We start from the raw sequence: 19,760 nt of genomic DNA on the forward strand, positions 1-19,760 counted from the left end.
ATTTTAGCTGTGATTTTGTATTGCACGTGATCATATTAAGAGAGTTCAAATTAAATGTATTTATTTCTTTTTTATTTCGTTCACCTGCAGATTGGACTGCTAAAGAAGAGGATGAACAAGACATCAATGTCTGGGAAGATAATTGGGATGATGACAATGTTGAAGATGAATTTAGCAATCAGTTACGGTAAAGTATAAATCCTCAAAAAGTTACACCTTGTCATTCAATTTTTTTAAACGATCAGAAGCCATTCAGTCTGATTGCATGGTGTCGTTAACGCTGCTACATTCTCGATAAATAATTCTCAAAAGTAAACAACAGTTATGAATTGAGAGTATCATTTGGGGAGTCTGCCGTCTCCATCCCCTTATTTACTATATACCTGTGCTGTTTTTGGAGTAACCTTTTATGTGGCAAATATTTTAGAAAAAGAGTTTAATAACCAATAATAAGATTTATCAGTTAGGTAGCATGTACAGGAAGGGAGTAAAAATTCATAAAAATAAGTCAGCAGTCCCAGTAACGATACAATTTAATAAGGTAACCCATGTGAATTGAAGTAATAAAGCAAACCTTTGCCAGAAATATGATTAAAAAAATGCATACACAAAGAACTACATATTGCTTTGAACAGCTGGCAAAATCCTTATGCTTTTGTTGAATAGTCTTCCCCCAAATTGACGTCTTTAGCATTGAAAAAAGATCCCAGAGAAGAAGCAAGCATGGTGATATTGAACTTAGTTTTATAAATCTTAGCTCACACATGCTGTTTGAACTACTCTTTTAAGTTCAACAGTACTTTAGCTTAGCTTAATGAGTATTGTGTTCCCCCAATGAATATATTAGTGTTTTAAAGATAAAAATTGTAAAAAAAAAAAAAAAATAGTCAAACCCCGCTATAATGAATCCTTAGTGGACTGGCTTAGGAGATTGCAACAACCAAGGGTTTGCTACTTCCGTTCCTTTGTTATTACACTCCTAGATACTTTTTTTGTGAATGTCTTTATTGCACAATAATTCTTTTCGTGACTAGGATAAAATTATATTAGTATTGACTATTGTGTTCTGTAATAAACGAACTTTTAAAATGTATGTTTGTATTTATCCATATATAGTTGGAAAAATATGTTACTTTTGTTGCAAGCTTTTGCATTTATGTATTTTTTTAATCTTTCTGTGAACTACTATAAAGAAATGTTTGACTTGTTTATTCAATTTCTGTTGCTAAAAAAATTGCTCAAAACGTTGAGAGCAGCTTTAGAATTTTTTGCAGCAATTGAAGGGTTTGCTGCAAAAAAGGGGAAGCTCCAATTTCAAAATTTTTGAAAGGTCTACATTAGTGCTGGAAATACCAATTCACTTTTTTCTTTAGCTCCCTATGTCCCATGGTCCTAAAATTCCCAGAAGTCTTAATTTCTTTAAAAAAAAAAAAAAAAATTAGAATGTGAAGTGGCATTTAAGTTTTAATTTTAACCTTTTGAAATTCAGAGCTAGACCTTTTTTTTTTTTTTTGTAGAAATTCCTTCAATTCAGCCTGATGGGGTCTACAGTAAATTTAGAAAGGAAAAATTGCTTGCAAATGGAAAATAAACTTTCACCGTTTTATCATTTCAGAATAAACTTAATTCCCTACAGAAAAAAAATTGACTTCCATAATTTTGCCACGGTCAGTGTGAAGTTCATAATACAGTGGAATCTGCTTAATTGGACCAAAACTTCAAGAACCAAAACAAATACCATTACACAAGCCTAATATCATTTGCTTATTGTGAACTTTTGAACTCAGCTTTAAATTTGATATTTTTTGTATGTTATCTTCTGCAATTTAATTCTTACTATAACAGGAAAATTAATTAACAGGGGCAGTGAATTTTTTTGTGTGCATGGGGGGAGGGGGGCAGCTTTTATTATAATTATTTTTATAAATCATCTAGAAAATTTGACATTTTTATGATGTTTTTAGTACGGCAAAATTATTTCATAAGCATAGCTGAAAACTGGAAATTTGGTTAGTAGCCAGTGGGCAGTAGACTTAATTTTATTAGTGGCCATTTTTTTAAATTGCACTTATGTTTCAAATTTCCTTGATAATAGAAGAAATTATCATAATATGTTAAACATTGTTTACGATAAATCTGTAACCCACCAACTATTCATGATCATATCCTAGAGGATATATTCAAAAAATATAGTTTATAATTGACGGCTAACAGACATTAAAAATCTTGCACCAAAGATTTTTTACTTATTTCAAATTTTAAGAAAAATTATTTTGTGTAAAACATTTATTTCATAGTCTTAAGTAAACTAAATTTATGATATCTATGGTTTATAAGATGAAATTATTCATACTTATAGCATTAAAGTATCATGCACTGGTATTTGTTGAACAAGTTAATGATTGAAAATTTTCATCAGCAAAACGACTTTCTCATCGACTTGCTTTTTTCCCCACCCATTTGCAAAATTATTAGTACACTTCGAACAATTTAAAAAATTAAAACATTGTTGACAGCAGTTATTAAACATATGCTTACAGAAAAATTAAAAAGGAGAAAATACGAATTTACTACAAAAAAAAAAAAAAGCTATAGATTTAATGATGAGGTTATAACGTGATTATTATAATCAACTCTATGTAAAAAAAATATTTCAAAGTAAGTAAATAAAAAAAATATTTTAAAATAAATCATTCTCCTCTATTTTGTGTTTTTGTTTTCCCACCGTTTGATCACTGAACAGTCATTTTGCTGAGCAATCTCAACATAAACTAGTACAGCAGAACACCTGCTTCGGCTGCTCCTCCCAAGACGGTAGCAGTGTTCAAAAAGCAAATGACTATACTTGCTTGCAGTGACGGCACGATGAGCAGAAGAAAAACTGAGTTATCAAATAAAATGTCACATTTACTATCTACCTACCCTACCTGCTTTGCGAATAAGAGAAGAGCTCCACTTGTCTGTGAGCTGCTATTGCCTGACGCGTTTGATTCAAATGGATGTAAATTTCCGTGCTGCTTCGCTCGTAAAATTGAAGATATCTAAAGATCGACAGAAATTGACTAAAAAAGGTTATGGCTTGACTACGAAAAGAAGGTGGATGACCTCGAAGCAAAAAACATCATTTGTAATAGGTTGTTATTATTTTGGAATAGATAGGATTTACGAGATCATGCCTCTTATTATTTGGTGCTTTCCGTCAGATTCTACTTATTACAAATGATGTTTCGCTTGAAGGTCACCCGCTGCCTTTTCATGGTCATGCTTTACGTATACGTGGGTTTAACTAACTAATCCGATTTCTAAAGTGAAGAGCGTAATTTCACACAAATATTGTACAAGGCGCTGGGAACTGATCTCAGCTTATTTCTTCATTGTCAAGTAAGCTTGCAGTCGAGAATAATCTTGCAGCTGAATTTCTCCCTCCCTCCTCCTCTAATAATATGGGGGAAAACAAATGCATTGGAAATCTTGGAGCAGTGGGCAAAATGTGATTACATTGATATGTGCTAGCAGAAAGTGACTGCAAAAAGGTGTGGCAACAGGGGTGGCCATTATTATTTTTAAACAACCACTTTTCGCCATGTGGCGAGTGGCTACCACTAACTTTTATCCATGTTCATAACTGCAGTTTTTCATCTAATTTCCAATTATTTACAATGTATCTGAGTGCTATTCTTTAAGGAATTAGTACTTAATTTTATTTTTTTATTTTAGGGCAGAACTAGAGAAATGTGGTCATCGTGTTAATGGCAGTGGTGAACCAATGAAATCTTAAGCCGTATTCTAATTTTGTGATCAAGTATTGTTTTTGAATAAAATTATTTTGAAGGATGATTTCTGAAGTTAATGTTCCGTCTACTATAACCACTCAAAAATGCAAGGAAACTGATTTTCTCCTTCTGATTGCAGTAAATTAACATTGAAGTTGATAATCATTGAAAATTTAGTTGGCTCTGGCATAAACAGTGCTAAAATAAAAATTGGTTTGATTTAATGTTATATTGACCTTTGTTTTTCATTTTAAACATATGAAAGGGTTTGCATAAATCAGGATGTTATAAAAGGCATTGAAAAAAAAAAAAAACTTTAAAATGCACATTAAATGATTTAATGAGACAAATTTAAAAATACCAGTTATTTATTAATAAAAAATAAATTGCTAAAATAAATATTAAATTGAGAAGATTAAAGGTAGCATGTGCTAAAGTAGCAACTCATGGTAGAAAAATTAAACTGCTCATTTTTTGAAGAGATGGGAAAAACAGACCAACGTATGCGGAGACTCCCTCACTTATTTTATACGTTTTAATCTACAGAGGAAAGATGGTAAGTAACTTATATTAAAGTTACCCGCTATCTTCCCTCAAAACTGTTCAACATATGATTAATTTATGCCACTATTCCTTCTGCCAAATTTACAACTACAGCATGCTAGAAACTAAAAATGTTAGATATTCTAGGAACTTTTCCCCCAACAGCAATTCTGAAAACTTTTGTTCACTAAAAGAAATACTTTATGCTCTGTTTTTTAACAAAAGGAATTTTATTAACAAAATTCTGTTTTCAACACACTTATACACAGGTTAAATCACAATACCAACCATTTGCAAGCAACCACTTGACTGATATTTACTGAAACAAGAAGATTGCTTTGGAGAGGTTTCACTGTTTTAGATAAGCCTACTAACATACAATATATTTCACTGCATTAAAACTAACACATTTTAGTATAAAATATTTAGTTGGCAACAATTTGTTTCCGTTTCTTTTTCCTCTGTTTCTTTTCAATTTCTTCACGCTTTTCTTTTAATTTCAAAGCCTACATGTGCAAAAAATAAATAAACATACATATAAAATACACCACATACATATTAAAATATTCTTTTGCAGAGTTTAGATTGTTTATCAATATTAACAGGATTGTAGCAGAAATGTGCCAAATTGTCCAAATCTAAGGATTAGGATGCAAAATCAGTTTTTGTTTTCCTGAAATGAGCTAGGGTGAATAAGACTGCAGTGACCATGATTAATGCTTGTTTTTAACTATGACTGATCGAAATTGCAACAGTAGTAAACTTAAAAGTATATATTTTCATGCAATTACAGAAATTAAAAAATTTCTTTCATAGATGATTAAAATATACAAAACTTTGGCATGATAAATTCTACAGCCTTAAATAGTCGAAATCAATCCTGATACTAATAATAATAAAAAAAGATTACCAAGATTTTCTACTATGTTAGTTAACAATCAAGTTAAGGAATGCAAATGCAGGAGAAATTCTGACAGAACTAAAACAAGATTCGTGTGCCTCACAACCCAGTTGGAAGTTAGTACAAAATTGACGCAATTTTAATGCGTAGCATTTATGTTATGTATAATGAAATTTTATTTAAACAACTAAAACTCTGTTTTAGTTTCTTTTGAAGTGAGTGAAATATTAGATATAAAATTGTTATAATTATTTTCTTGAACAGTAAAACCTGTGAAGTAAACCTTTTTATTCACTTTAGTCCATCTCAATAATAAGGTAAGTGCGTCAAATAAGACTACCCTGAGGTTTGTAACCTAATATCTAATCCATTTATGATTGAGCTCCAGCTAATGAGTCCAGCTCAAAACAAAAAGAACGTTTAAGTTTCACTTATGTTTCTTCAGCAGTTTTAACTAAGAAATGCAACTTGGCCTTATTAGGAATATGGGTCCTGAATAAGGCTAACTCAGAGCAAGGATTACTTCACACTGAGTTAAAGACAAAAATTATTAAATAAAAAGTACTATCAAGCAAAAGAGAATTGAAAAATTCTTTAATGTAAACGAAAAACATTCGACTACTTTTGATATCTAAAAGCATCACCAAAAATTCCATGTTTACTTCCGAGGAAAAGAGAAAGACTAAGCATAAGAGAAAGGCAATTCTTCAATTTTTGCGTGTTTTTTTTCACTACTGCATAGTTCGTACACATAATTTCAGCATATGCAGTACATGATATTCAACCCGATAATCTGGTGTCATATTATAAGAACACCCGAGTGCTAATAAGGCAAACCATGGCTTTATTGGGCTGTAATTTATTTTTCTAGGTTATCAAATCATGGGAAGGAATGGAGAACGCAACATTTTTCTTTTAGAATTCGTCAACTACATTAATTTGGCTTAAAGAACAGTAAATAACTTTTTTATATTAGTTAAGGAAATGAACCATATAGAACAAAACTTGCCGTAAAAAACGATTGGGTAGTTTTGACATCACTCTTTTGCTAAACTATTGCCTGGTTATTAAAAACTTTGTTGATGACGCTTTATCATCAGTTAGGCTTTTGTAATGACATTAAAGTCACAATCTAGAAATAATTGTTATGCCGCATGAAAAAATGGGATGGCCTTCTTGGTCTACTTGACCTTATTTGGTGCACCTACCTTACTATATTGAAATTATGGACACTTTGAGCCTGTTGCACCCGGTTTGGGAACACCTCACATAAGTTGTTCATAAACCTATGAATAACTAGAAAAGTTCTATAAATGGCACTAAATTTTGCAGTATTTCTTAACAAAAAAGTATTTGCAATTATTTATTTAAAACTCAAGATGGCTAGCCAATAATTTACCACGGCAAATAAAGCCCCCCCCCCCAGGGATTTAATTTTGCAGAGGGCATTCAAAGCCACGAATACTCATGGGATCTTTCACATGCCGCATAATATGGCATGGGCGCGCTGACGATTTTCTGCATCTTGAAAATCTAGACTCACCACTGCAGCTCAGATCCCAAAACCACAACGCGGAAGGCCAACGGCTTAACACCACACTACCCAGCCTACCTTTCTGGAGAGGGTGGCAATATGAATTCTAAAAATATATTCTATGCGTAAAAACAGAATAAAATATTTTAACCTGCAAGAAAAAATAAGAAAATTTCTACTTGATAAAATTACCTCTCTGTTTTTCCGTTTTTGTCCAAATATAATTTTATCATACAGATGTTTGTGTTTCTTTGGCATCATCATAATTGCCAGACGTTTTTCCTCGGCAGCTTCTTTCTGTGCAATTTTGGCAGCATTGTCTCTTTCAAACTCTCCTTCCTTAACTTCCATTTTTGCACGCTTTTTTTCAGTGCTATCTTCTATTGTTTTTCTTTTTTTCTTATCAGCAGCAACATCATTTTGCTCTGCTGAAATATTATGAATTGTTTTTAACACAAATTTCAATTTGGGCACATTTTGATGCTAAGAAAAAAAAACAGTTAAAATGCTTCAAATTGGGGAGAAAGCAACAAAAAATGTCTTAGGGGTAATTTTCCAAAATTATTAGCAACTATTATTCCTAGCGTAATGTTTTGCACTACAATAGGCAAGGTATTTAACATTGCAAAAAAAAATCATTTTTGCATAAATTGACGCACAAGAAGAATTGAGTTCTCTCTTGAAGAGAGAATTAAGCTTCTTTTTTCAACCTACTACAGTATAATCTGAATTTAATGATTGCCAAGGGTCTGGAAAAAGTTATCATTAAATCGAGGAGCATAGACATTTAATACAGTCAAATCCGGACAAGTGAAATGCATCATTAAATTGAGAAAATCGTTAACTCAGAGTTGTACTGTAATTGCAAAATAGCTACAAGATTTTTACATACCAATGCTCCCTTTTTGCATAAAGGGCGGGGTGAGGGTTCCCTGAAACCTCAAAATACATGATTCAATGAATTGTGAATTTGCGCTTTATGAATGTTGTATGTGACAGTTACATAAACAAGATGATTGAAAATTTACAAATGCGTTATAGTTCTCGACATGTCAAATACAAAAATATAATCAACTTTTATTTATGTTAGGTTAATTAATCTAAAAATTAACCCTAAAATTTCAAAAAAATAAAAATATTCCATGTATTTTAATGAATACATCTAAAAATTCTCAGAGTGGGAATATGAAGCGATCAGCAGTTAAAGCAAACAACGTAGGACACGTTTTTGCTGAACCTTTTAAGGTCGCACTCTGAAAATTTTGGGATGAACTCATTAAAGTCGATTAAAATCTATACATTTATTTCAAAATTTGCTTAAGATACTGTGTTAAAACTTGAAAAAGGTAAAAAGATAGTGAGTTTGTGAATGATAGATCGTTTACAAAATTCTGTAAAATTCAAGTTGTCTAAGAGAAAGATTTCTGCAAGTTTCATATAAATATAGATGGTCAAGATAATATAGATGATATTTTGGTTGATCAGACATGTAATGACCCATACCAGAATTTGATTAAAGAAAATAAGATAACCTAACTTCTGAAAAAATTTTATCAAAAATTTTGAACATTGAACCGACAATACAGTAGGCTCTCTGTTTAACAGAGCTCTATTTAACGACTTTCTCTATTTAAAGACGGCTTTTCACGGTCCCAGATGGTCCACTATAGGGTTAAAAGCATTCTATTTAAGGACGCTATCTACTTAAGGACGATTTCTTGTGGTCCCTTGAAAGTCTTTAAACACAGAGACAACTGTATTGCGACTACAAATTTTTATAGCACAAATATTGTTTAAAAAAAACTTACTATTATTTTCAACAATTGTACTATCTTTAAAATTAGTTTCCTCAATGTCCGAAGTATCATTTTCATCATCTTCACTTTCTTCTGTTCTTCGTAAACCTAAATAATTTTGAAAAGTCAAACACTTGGGACTAGGATTATTGAATAGTAAAATCATAAAAAAATCTTATTTCAAACATTTAATACTATTACAGTTCAACCTTGTTAAAAAGAACTCAAATGAACTTTTAAAATTAATTTGTTTTAACTGTAGTTTGTCTTATCCGAACAACAATCAACCCAAATGTAGTTTTTCTTAGCTGTTATTCATTTTAAGCATGTTTGAATTAATGAGGTTCGACTGTATTTAGTAATTTAGGGTGGCGACAGAACCTGGAAATCAGGAAATTTTATTAATCAGTGAAATATCAAAAAATTTTGAAAAATAACAAAAATTCAGAGAAAATTCTCAAAATGGGAAAATATTTTTAATATAATTTTTGGCTTTGAAAAATTTAGGACTGAAAATTCCTGATTATCTGCAGAATAGGGTAATACAGCAACCATAAATAATTGATTTCGCGGATAATTCACAAATTAGGTAAAAACGCTGTTAGTGTATGCATAGTGTTTAAAAAGATCAATAACATTCAGACATTTTAACTTCAGCTTAAATGATAAGTATGTAAAAGCTAGAAAAGGATTGCTCTTTCAGGGTTTGAAATAGAGCGCGGGATTGCGCAAAACGCACACAAAATCTGTAAATCCCGCACAATCCAAAGGTCGCAATATGCGGGATTTCCCCCCTGTAAATTCTTAAACTCTATAACCAACCTCAAAGCGGAGAAGATAAAAAATATTTCAAAATCCATTTTTTTTTAAAAAAGATGGAAAAAATTTAATAAAGCGTCCGTCAATTCAAAGCAATACAAGTTACATCGACGAATTCCGATTCGCCGGCATCAATGAATTCCGATCCGCCGCCCACATCAACCGATTTCGATCCGCCGGTCGAAAGGCGACCCAAAAGCTGCTGGAAACGACAGTCTGTTTTCAATAGGTATATAGGCAATTTTTTACTTTAACTTTTTGATCGTCAGAAAAAAATCTTTGTGCAGCAGAAATATTTTTCTAATCAATGGGAGCTGAACCCCATTCGGATAATTAGATCCAGAAAATGGTCTATTTAAAAAAATAATTGAGTGTACATGTATGTTACTTAGTTGTGAAATATTTCATTAAAAATGAAATAATAAAATAAAATTGCAAAATTACTGAATAGTTATTTGAAAATGTGGGGTTGATATTACACAAAAAAAAATTATAATTTAAAAATGATTAAATAGAAAATAAAATAAAAATGATTTATTAAAAAATTCTAAACAAATTTTCAGAACTCATAAAAATTCTCCCTTTAAATTCAAAAAATCCCCCCTGGAATCTGAAGTAAAGGGGGACATTCCCCCCCTAGAAATTGAACCCTATTTCACACCCTGGCTCATTATTGCAACGGAAATTTTTTAAAGACTGGTCCAGCAACTCTTTTACGCACCTAAGTACTGTAGATCTAAAAATTAGTAAGTTGGGTAGGTCTTTAGTAGGCCCTATAGTGTTTCATTTAGTTTTCTAAAAAACCTAAAGCATTTTCTTGTAAATTACTTTTGAAAATTTGCCCTTGTTTGGACGCCATTTGGACTCGACGTTTGAGCACCCCCACTGATTTTCAAAACCAGGGGCCACTGTCGATGGATATACATCCCGGGTTTGATCCTAGCCGGTCAGATCCCCTGTCTTCATTAATGGTGACTGGGGGGACATTAAATATGCTTTGTGCTTGTGGTCACAAAGTCCTCCAAGTGAACGGTACCTCGGGGGAAGGGGGGGGGGGTGCTGGACCAGGGATTGCTCAGCTTCTGGTTTGGATCAAAAAATCAGAGTTGTCTTCAGGGTCCCATCCAAATGGTTAAACCACAAAAGTGGTAGGTACGGGGGACCCTGAAGTGAAAAGTGTTGATGGGTATAGTTATATTGCAACAAAGCAATCATAATATTTCTTGCAAGACGCAAAGGAAACAGCAGCATGGGTAGATGAAGTAGGATGGTCCAGGTGAGTTTTAAATATTTTTGCCAGCACAGCAATTTCAAAAATTTGATTTAAATTCAAAATTTTGACAAAAAAAAAAGTAAGTTAGATCAAACCACGAAAAGTTTCATTACAATTAAAAACTAGTATGTTGTGGCCATCACGAAACTTTCTTCTATATTTTTCTTTTTTTTTTCTGATCCCTCCCCATGCTTGACGAGGAAGCAATATTCCCAACAAAAACAAAATGACACATGCAAAAACTTGACTACTATCCCAATGTCTGAATTATTGTAAAAACAATACAAAGAGCGAAAATTGAAAGTTACTTTAAAAGCCTTGCTTGAATTAATTACAAATATTTTATTTGTTAACAAATATAAGATGGCAACAGTTAAAAATTTTAAATCATTGAGATAATATTTCCTATCATTTCCATACAATTACTAGTATGTTGTGGCCATCACGAAACTTTCTTCTATATTTTTCTTTTTCTTTTTTTTTTTCCTGATCCCTCCCCATGCTTGACGAGGAAGCAATATTCCCAACAAAAACAAAATGACCAAGCAAAAACTTGACGACTATCCCAATGTCTGAATTATTGCAAAAGCAAAGCAAAGAGCGAAAATTGAAAGTTATTTTAAAAGCCTTGCTTGAATGAATTAGAAATATTTTATTTGTTAACAAACATAAGATGGCAACAGTTCAAGATTTTAAATCATTGAGATAATATTTCCTATCATTTCCATACAATTAAAATCACGAGAAATACGCAGACGACAATCTATTACGATTTATCTTTCTTATTGTTGCATTAATAAAAATATTTTCATTCGCAAAAAAAAAAAAAAAATCAACACCTCTTGGAGCGATCGGCGTCAAAATTGAACCAAAGCCTGTTTACATATGGATTCACATATATTCCAAATTTCAACCAGAACGTAGCATTACTTCTTGAGATAGGGCACTCAAAATGGAAAAAAAGAAAGGGTGATTGCGCTACCCCTCTTTTAGCTGTTGACACAAAAATAAAATCAGTTCTTATACCCACTAAGGGCTACTTGCCGATAAATTTTTCTTTCATTCCGTTCATTACTTCTTGAGATACAGCAGTCACAATTGACGACAAAAAACGTTCTACAGCTCAACCCCCGTTTGAGTTATTGACACCAAAATTGAATCAGCACCTGTTCCTGTTAATACCAACATATGGACCAAATTTTGTTTGATTCCACCAGTAACTTCCTGAGGAATAGCAAGCACGCGTAACTCGAAAAACGTCCCATTACTCCACCCCCCTTGGAGGAATTCGCGCCAAAAACTAATGGGCACAAGTTCACATAGGGGCACATATGTGTACTAAATTTCGTTCGATTTCATGCGGTAGTTTTTGTTGTAGAGCGGCTACAAAAAACTGGTCACACACAGACGTGACACACATACATACACACACACATACATACACACACACACACACACAGACAGACAGACATTTTCCAAAAATGGTCGAAATGGACTCAGCACACCTCAAAACGTTCGAATCCGTCAAAATTCGAAATTCGAAAATTTGCACGAATCCAATACTTTCTTCTATATATTAGATATAGAAGAAAGTAATAATCCACCAAAACAAGCCACTAAATAACAGAAGTTTTACTAAAATGTAAATTATTCCACCAACTGAATTAAGCAACCTTATTTATTGCAATCTTGCCAAGGGACCAAGTTACCATAACCCAGCCACAGCATGCAAAAAAAAAAAAAAATAAATAAATAAATAAATAAATAAATAAAAATAAAAAACTAGAGATGAAACTATTGCAGGGACATCAGTAGTACCTAAAAAGATAGGTGGTGTCCAAAACAACATGTTTTCAATTTAGAGTCGAAATAGTCTAAATCAGCAAAAGCCAAATTAGATCCAGCAGAATAATAATACTTTTTTCAAATACAACTAAAGTTTGAGAGTTTTGTCACATCTTTTAACTATGCCTTATTTTTAACAGAGTATCGACTGCTTCTGTGATAGTGATAAAGCTAGACTAAAATATTTTAGTGTCCAATCAGCAAGCAAAGCGAGTTGGGATCATGAATTGATCAAATAGAAACTGCACATGCATAAGTAATTCTAGGGATTGGAGAGTACCAGTGAGCAGGGGGTGATAGCGTCTTACTGAGGTTTACCGGACATTTGGATTTTGTCATTACATGTGTTTTATAGTAACAAACTAATACATTGTTAATATAAATTATTTTACACATTATCATCAGAGCATTGGGTGCATTTTATCAAAAATCCAGAAAAATTGTTTCAAATCCAATAAAAAGAAAAATATTTATAAAATACCAGTAGTTATTCCTTTCTGAAAGTCCAACAAAGCTTTTTTTTCTGGAGGGACATAGTCTCCTTCTTTTTCTTCCACAAATGGTGATAAATGGGGTGGCAGAATTTCACCAGGAAAATAAAGTTCAACAGGTAACAACATTTTTGCATTTACACTGTCAAATATCCACTGGGGTTGAACATAGTATCTAAACACAGAAACATATTAAAACATTTTCATAATTTAGAATTAGGAATACACCAATAAGCAAATGGGCTGATTACCAATAAATCGGCTGTCAATTAGTCAGCCAATTAAATGACATGATGATTTTTTTAATACTACCATCTCTCCCTTACCATTTATTCTTTTCATTTTCAAAATAATGTTTCAAAATTTCATTCAATTTCTGTGAGCAAATTTCCATATTATTATTATAAAGTTACATTACGTTAGCTAGGCGTGAAAAAAACAGCATATGCTTTAACTTGGTAGCTACCTTTTTCGTTATTTGTAACCACTTAATCCAAGACTTATAACCTTTATAAAAACTATAAGGTTCTCTTATTGCACCAAAGTATAAGTATTGCATAGAGAAAAGTATTGTTATAGGACGCATGTTGCAAAACTGAAAATATGCATATTTATGCAAAGCAGAAAAATGAAATTGATAAAATTAGCAGTAGGGGAATTAGGGTTTCCAATCCCGCGCCAATCTCAGTCCCCCGGGATTACGGGATCGTAAGGAGCCAATCCCTCGGGGTCCCGCGGGATTGACATTATTCTTCTAAAAGTTAAATAGAAAAAGTTTTGCTATTTAGGAAGGACTACTTCGTCACATGAATTCGTCATTATCTCGAGTTCCGTACACCAACTGTAGGACTACTAAGTCATATCTCAATTAGCGGCTATCTTTTGGTACGCTAAAGTGTACTTTAAAAAAGTCCAATGAGTCTTAACAAAACATCACTCATTGGGATCGCCCATGGGATATGAAAAACATTTTGCGCAAAAAATAACGAGTTTGATGAAAATGCATGATGTGACTCCACTACCGTTGGTTTTACTGTTGTTAATTTTGTATTGAAACATCATTTTTTATTTTTGGCAGTAAATTTGTACTTCCAAAAAGGTAGCAATTCTTCACTTCATTTTTTCTTGGGGATTTAAAAAGTGAAATATAAGATTTTTTTAAAAAATGAAATATGTTCTCTTCGATTATTAAACATATTTTCGATGAAATAATGAGTTAATAAAGGAATGAATGAATAAGTGAAAATGAAAGGAAACAATAAACAAATAAAAGAATCAGTGAATAAATGAGAAAAAATAAATGAGTGAATAAAATAGTGAAATGAATAAGAAAATTAGTGAATGCATTAATAAATACGGGAATAATAAGGGAATACGGGAATAATAATACATAATAAGGGAATTATTAAATGAAGGAATGTAAATGAGAAATAATCAATAAATGAATTTGCAAGTGATTTTAAAAATGGATTGAATAAGTAAATGAAATGAACTATTTCATTTTCCCCCTATGCACTTGAAAAAACTGTACAACTTATTTAAATTACAAATAAGCTTAAAATGAAAAATGCAAATTAGACGCAGATAACCGGTTGTACCGTAACTGTTTGAGGCCAGTGTATTGCTAGATATGAGACGCTAAAAGCAGAGTAAATATTTTACCATTTCACTTTGCCCCTACTTCTACTATCAATTTTGTTTTAAAAAAAAATAATTTAAAACAAACTTAAGTAATCTTCATAAAATTCTTAAAAGTCTTAAGAATTTTATGAAGATTATTTAAGTACTTAAAAGTCTTAAAGTCTTTAATTCTTAAAGATAAGTGAAATAATGAAACAAAGTGTAGAATTATTTAGTGTAGGAGGAAATATATATGAACCAGCAAGAAACAGGTTATGTCCTGACAGTCCTGAAATAATCATGTCCTTTGCCAAACAATTTAAAACTACTTGGATTTAAATCTTCATAATAATTTTGCATGAAGGTCAGCTGTGAGGATTATTTTAAATATTTCATTCAATTTTATGCAGTGCACTTTCACACTACATGCTATAGTTATCATTACAGAAAATTACATTCATTTATTGTGAATACACTTATTCATCAATAATTCATCTTGGTGTCTTGCTCATAGAATGCTTAAAGATTTAAAAGTAGTTAAAAAACATTTTCCCCCTCAATGCATTGACAAAATCTGCCTAATTATGAAATCGGCAAAGCAGCCGATTACTAATTACTGCCAATTAATTTTCCTACCCTATAAAGAATATACAACCCAAATTCAAAAAGATAGAATAACAGAACTGTTTGAACAAAACTTATCTTTGAGTCAGGAAAAATGAACGCATGCAAATTCTAAAGAGTAAAAATCCTTATTCATGAATAGGTAAATCAATTTAAACAACTTTTCAGATATTATTTTAACGACTTATGAATCATTAACACATTGGAAAAATAGATAGATTTTTTACATGGGTCAAAAAATTAGAATAATCTATTCATTTAATGTGAATTTTAAAAAGTAGCAAAAATATTTGCATACCTGTTAACCAATAGTTTGTCACAAGTATGGAACTTGGGCGCTCGGATAATTTTACCCTCTTTTAAAAGCCTTTTATTGCTCAAAAATGGGTTGTTAAGGTGATAAATACGAAGAAAATGAAGTTACATATTGTAACATTTCTTAAAGTTAGAAAAAAACTATCCAACTCAATTCAAATAAAAGTTTTACAATTTATGGCATTTTAAAGGAATATAGAAGGACTGATCAACTAAAAAGTAACCGAAGCAAACGAGGTAGAAAAATTGTAGCACCTGGCAGAGATGAACTCAGATTAAAGTAAATCGTCCAAAATAATCCTTGAAAAATGCTTTTTACCTCCATAAGTGTTGAAAGGAATGTATATTTATCTTGTCTACGTCAACTACACTTGGACGGTGTAGTTGCTGTTTCAATTGCGGATCTACGATGTAATACCAAAGATAAACATGAAGTAGAAACGTGCATGACGCTCCTGGAGCAAAGAGAAACTCATATAGGGGCAACAAGGTTGGAAAAGTATTATATTCAGTGATGAATCTTTGACGTTTAAAAAGAAAAGCGTATGAGAAGTCTTGTAAGACGTTCTCTCCAATTTGACATTATTTTTGGCTTGTGGGTGCATGAGGGCTGCTGGAATCGGGAAACTGCATGTATCTTAAAATAAAATAATGCGTGACTTCCGCTGTTCATTAATAATACTCCATGATACTACATCTGAGGCACAGCAGTTACACATTTAGTGACACATTTTATCTTTCAGCAAGATTCTACTCCGTGTCATGTCTCTGAATCGACTCATAGATTTTAAACAGAAAGAGGAATGTCGGTATTAAACTGGTCAAGCAACTCTACCAATCTCAATACGATCGAGAATTTGTGGTACCGTCAAATCTAATGACAGCGGTTCAAGACCTGGTGCCCGCCATCAAAATTAAGCTCGTTGCTGCATTGAAGAGGTATGGAAATGGTGTCAGAAACGATTAATGTAAACAAGTGGTAGAATCTGTGTGTGAAAGGATAAAATCACTGAATCCAGCAAAAAATGACGCATTCTAGTATTGATAGTTTCTTTAGAAAATGCTCCCCCCCCCCCTTTAGCTTGAATATTCTTATTTTGTGACTCAATATAAACCATCACCCCTATAAACTTGGGGATTATTCTGTCTGAGATTATTTTTAATTGAATATATTTGAAATGAAATTCACACTTTAAAGTCTAAGAAAGGTGGCACATTCATTTAAATACCTAATTTGCACTTATATTCGGTTAAAATAAACTTTTTCCAAAAAGTGAGAAGTATTCTATTATTTTGAATTTAGGTATTATTTCAATAAGAATTATTAGAAAAACTTGAAAATAAAAATTTTAACAAATTTAAAGAAAAAACTTGCCTGTTGATGTATTGTTTTGTTAACGAAGGTCGATCTACTATTTGGTGAGTAATCGCCTCATCAGATTCATCAAAAGTAGCTCCAACGAAGACAGTTTTATCAAAGGAAACTTCTCCACCAAAACATCTGAAAGTAATCCAAGCTTGATAAGCTACAAAACGTACTTACGTACACAATACTAGTAAATTGCGTAGGTTATGTTTGAAGTAGAAAAATTCTCCAAAACCAAGCATCCTCATTATGTTTTTTTTTTTTTTTTTGTCATTTTTGCCATATTACTAATCAGTTGACTTTGTTCTCAAAAACTGATAACCCTTACCAGATTAGCAATTCTATTAGATTTCTGCCCAGAACTATTCTTAGAAGACCACAGAAAGTAGCAGTTTGATAGGCAAAAATGATTATTACATGAGCAAATTTAGTACATCATTTAAAGAATTAAGTCTCCAAATACTTGAATTGTACCTATGCTCACTATCCAGCATATTTTAGAGTTAGAAATAAAACAAATAAAACTTAAATTAGAATCATGAAAAAAATCTAGCTTTATGATACATGCTTTTCTCGAAACATAATATAGCTTTCCACTTTATTTTAAAGATTTTCTTTTTCTTTTCAAACCAAGTCTTTAAGGGCCTTCTTTTTTACAAGAATAAAATAATCTAAGACATCAATTGAAATAGTAAGCAATCCAAAGAATAGAGAACAGGTTTATTAGCATACCTAACGAATTGAAAAATAAAAGCATTGAATAGCACAAGAATAATGTAAATTATAAAATAATCATATATATCAAATATAATATAAAAAATTTTAAGTGTAGACTTAAACCAGTTTAAAAAGGAAAGTAGCATACCTAATAATAAATACAAGACTCTCTCTAGGTACTTCACGATTCAAGAAAATTTTACATCCAGAAAAGAGATTTTGTAACTTCTTAATGTTCTCTTGATATGCTTTCTGCTCTTTCAACTGATCATTGTCTTCACTCTACTCAAAAATAATAACATTAATTAATAAAAAAATCTAAATTATTTTACTGATTTATTTTATATTCACTTAAAAAAAAAAATCTTCATTTATCACAGGATAACATTAAAAAGGTAATAACAAAAACAATACTAACTTCTTCAAACTCATCCAACTGAGCATCCTCTTCCGAACACTCTTCTACTGAATTTTTCAAGGATAAGTTAAGTGCAGCAACAAACTAAATAAAAAATAGTAATTAGTTTTAAACAACTGCACTTCAGTACAACTAAAGAAAAAAATCTATACTGATATAAAATTATTTTTAAGCTGCTGGTTCAATGAACAAATATAAAACAAATGTTCAAGAATTTCTTTGCAAAATTAAAAGTTATAAAAAAAACTTGTTTCCATGGTTGCCCATATAGGAGGGCAAGTGGGGGCTCAAGCCCCCCCCCCCTAGAAAATAGAACTTTCTTGCTTTTAGTACTTTTTTCTTTGTAAAAATATGAAAACATTTCTTTTCCAGCTATAAATGAATATGTCATTAAAAATGTCAAATCTTAATAATTCTAATATGTACTGAAATCGGTTTTCTTGGGGGAAAATATTCTGCTAAACAATGGAAAAAATATCTGAGCCCCCACCCCCCTTAAAATTTTGCATATGGGTGCCCATGCTTGTTTCCATATGTATGATGTTTTGAGAAAAATAAGGCATGATATTTCAAGAAATGGGTGAAAATATGAGTGCGTTAGCTAATCTTTACTAATAATAAAGCTGAAAGTCTGTATGTCCGGATCTCTGTCTGTTACGTGCACAGCGCCTAGCTCGTTCAGTTGATTTTCATGAAACTTGGCACAAATTTAGTTCGTAGCGTAGGGGTGAGACCTCGAAGTGAATTTTCGAAAATTTGATTTTGTTCTTCTATTCCAATTTTAAGAACATTTTACCGAGCAAATTATCATAATGCGGACGACCAAATTACCATATATGACCATGGGCGAGCAAATAACATAGCAAATTGGTGAGAAATTCATCATCCATTATTTGTAAATATACAGGCGAACCAAATGACCTTTTAATTTTCTACTACGGGCAAAGTGGTGTGGGTGCCAATAGTACAGAATATGTCTTGAACTTTTCTACCCCCCACAAATCCCATCAGACAAAACCACAGCATATACCATATGCTGTGGTATAATATAGTATACATACAATCCATATTACTACATGCTTAAAATGCCAAAATTGCATTTACAAAATTCTTTTTTTTTCTTTTCAAAAATCAAAATGTTGTTTTTTTGTTAATCTTGATTACCATTTTAGTCATTTCTTCAAGACAGAAGATCTTGCACACATGCGCTCTAGCGATGGGCATCCACCCTGATAATCAAATAATGATCAATAATAATAATTGAGTGAAACTTCAGTGTTTTTATAACTTAACAACTGTCAATCAAATGAACATCTTAAGTAATTTTAGAATCAAATGAATTTCGCAATGAGTACGAAAGTCTCAAATGATATTATGCAACTCTCATGATTATGTCAATTCCAAACGACAAACTTAAGAACAACACAAAACCAAAAAGCAGAAGAAAAATACGAAAAAATCTTTACTAATACTATAAAGAGAGAGGGCAGATTTTTGTGTGTTTATATGCTCGAGGTAATCTCCGGAACCACTGCACCTATTTGAAAAATTCTTTCACTATATGAAAGGTGCTTTCTTACTGAGTAACATAGGCCCCGTGGCAGAAAGCTGCCGACACGGCGACATAGTCGCAGAATGAGAGAGAGTTTGTGCAGAAAGATTTTGCACTAAGGAGGGAAAAATGGGATAGGGGGAAAAAAGGATCAGCAATAAAATCATTCTGCA

The 19,760-nt window shown here is 31.9% G+C and overlaps 2 protein-coding genes across 3 annotated transcripts in view; one reads left to right on the forward strand and one right to left on the reverse strand.

Annotated features, from left to right (window-relative positions):
* The window catches only part of LOC129217492 (26S proteasome complex subunit SEM1-like), a 41,537-nt gene extending 37,700 nt beyond the window's left edge, over positions 1 to 3,837 (forward strand). The window contains exons 2-3 of the mRNA XM_054851799.1: positions 91 to 187; positions 3,718 to 3,837. Of these exons, the coding sequence (XP_054707774.1) occupies positions 91 to 187; positions 3,718 to 3,778 (158 nt within the window). The 3' untranslated portion in view covers positions 3,779 to 3,837. The remainder of the gene's footprint in view (positions 1 to 90; positions 188 to 3,717) is intronic.
* A 721-nt stretch (positions 3,838 to 4,558) lies between these two features.
* LOC129216153 (pescadillo-like) overlaps positions 4,559 to 19,760 on the reverse strand; it is a 60,394-nt gene continuing 45,192 nt past the window's right edge. Inside the window, exons 9-15 of one of the 2 annotated variants that reach the window (XM_054850314.1) lie at positions 18,036 to 18,119; positions 17,766 to 17,899; positions 16,910 to 17,035; positions 12,966 to 13,150; positions 8,560 to 8,655; positions 6,944 to 7,176; positions 4,559 to 4,822 (exon numbers count right to left, since the gene is read on the reverse strand). In XM_054850314.1, the coding sequence (XP_054706289.1) occupies positions 4,742 to 4,822; positions 6,944 to 7,176; positions 8,560 to 8,655; positions 12,966 to 13,150; positions 16,910 to 17,035; positions 17,766 to 17,899; positions 18,036 to 18,119 (939 nt within the window). In that variant the 3' untranslated portion in view covers positions 4,559 to 4,741. Of the gene's footprint in view, positions 4,823 to 6,943; positions 7,180 to 8,559; positions 8,656 to 12,965; positions 13,151 to 16,909; positions 17,036 to 17,765; positions 17,900 to 18,035; positions 18,120 to 19,760 lie in introns of both variants that reach the window. The other variant, XM_054850313.1, reaches the window with a different exon arrangement.

This window comes from Uloborus diversus, chromosome 2 (genome assembly GCF_026930045.1).
Source record: "Uloborus diversus isolate 005 chromosome 2, Udiv.v.3.1, whole genome shotgun sequence".
In the NCBI taxonomy this organism is placed as follows: domain Eukaryota; kingdom Metazoa; phylum Arthropoda; class Arachnida; order Araneae; family Uloboridae; genus Uloborus; species Uloborus diversus.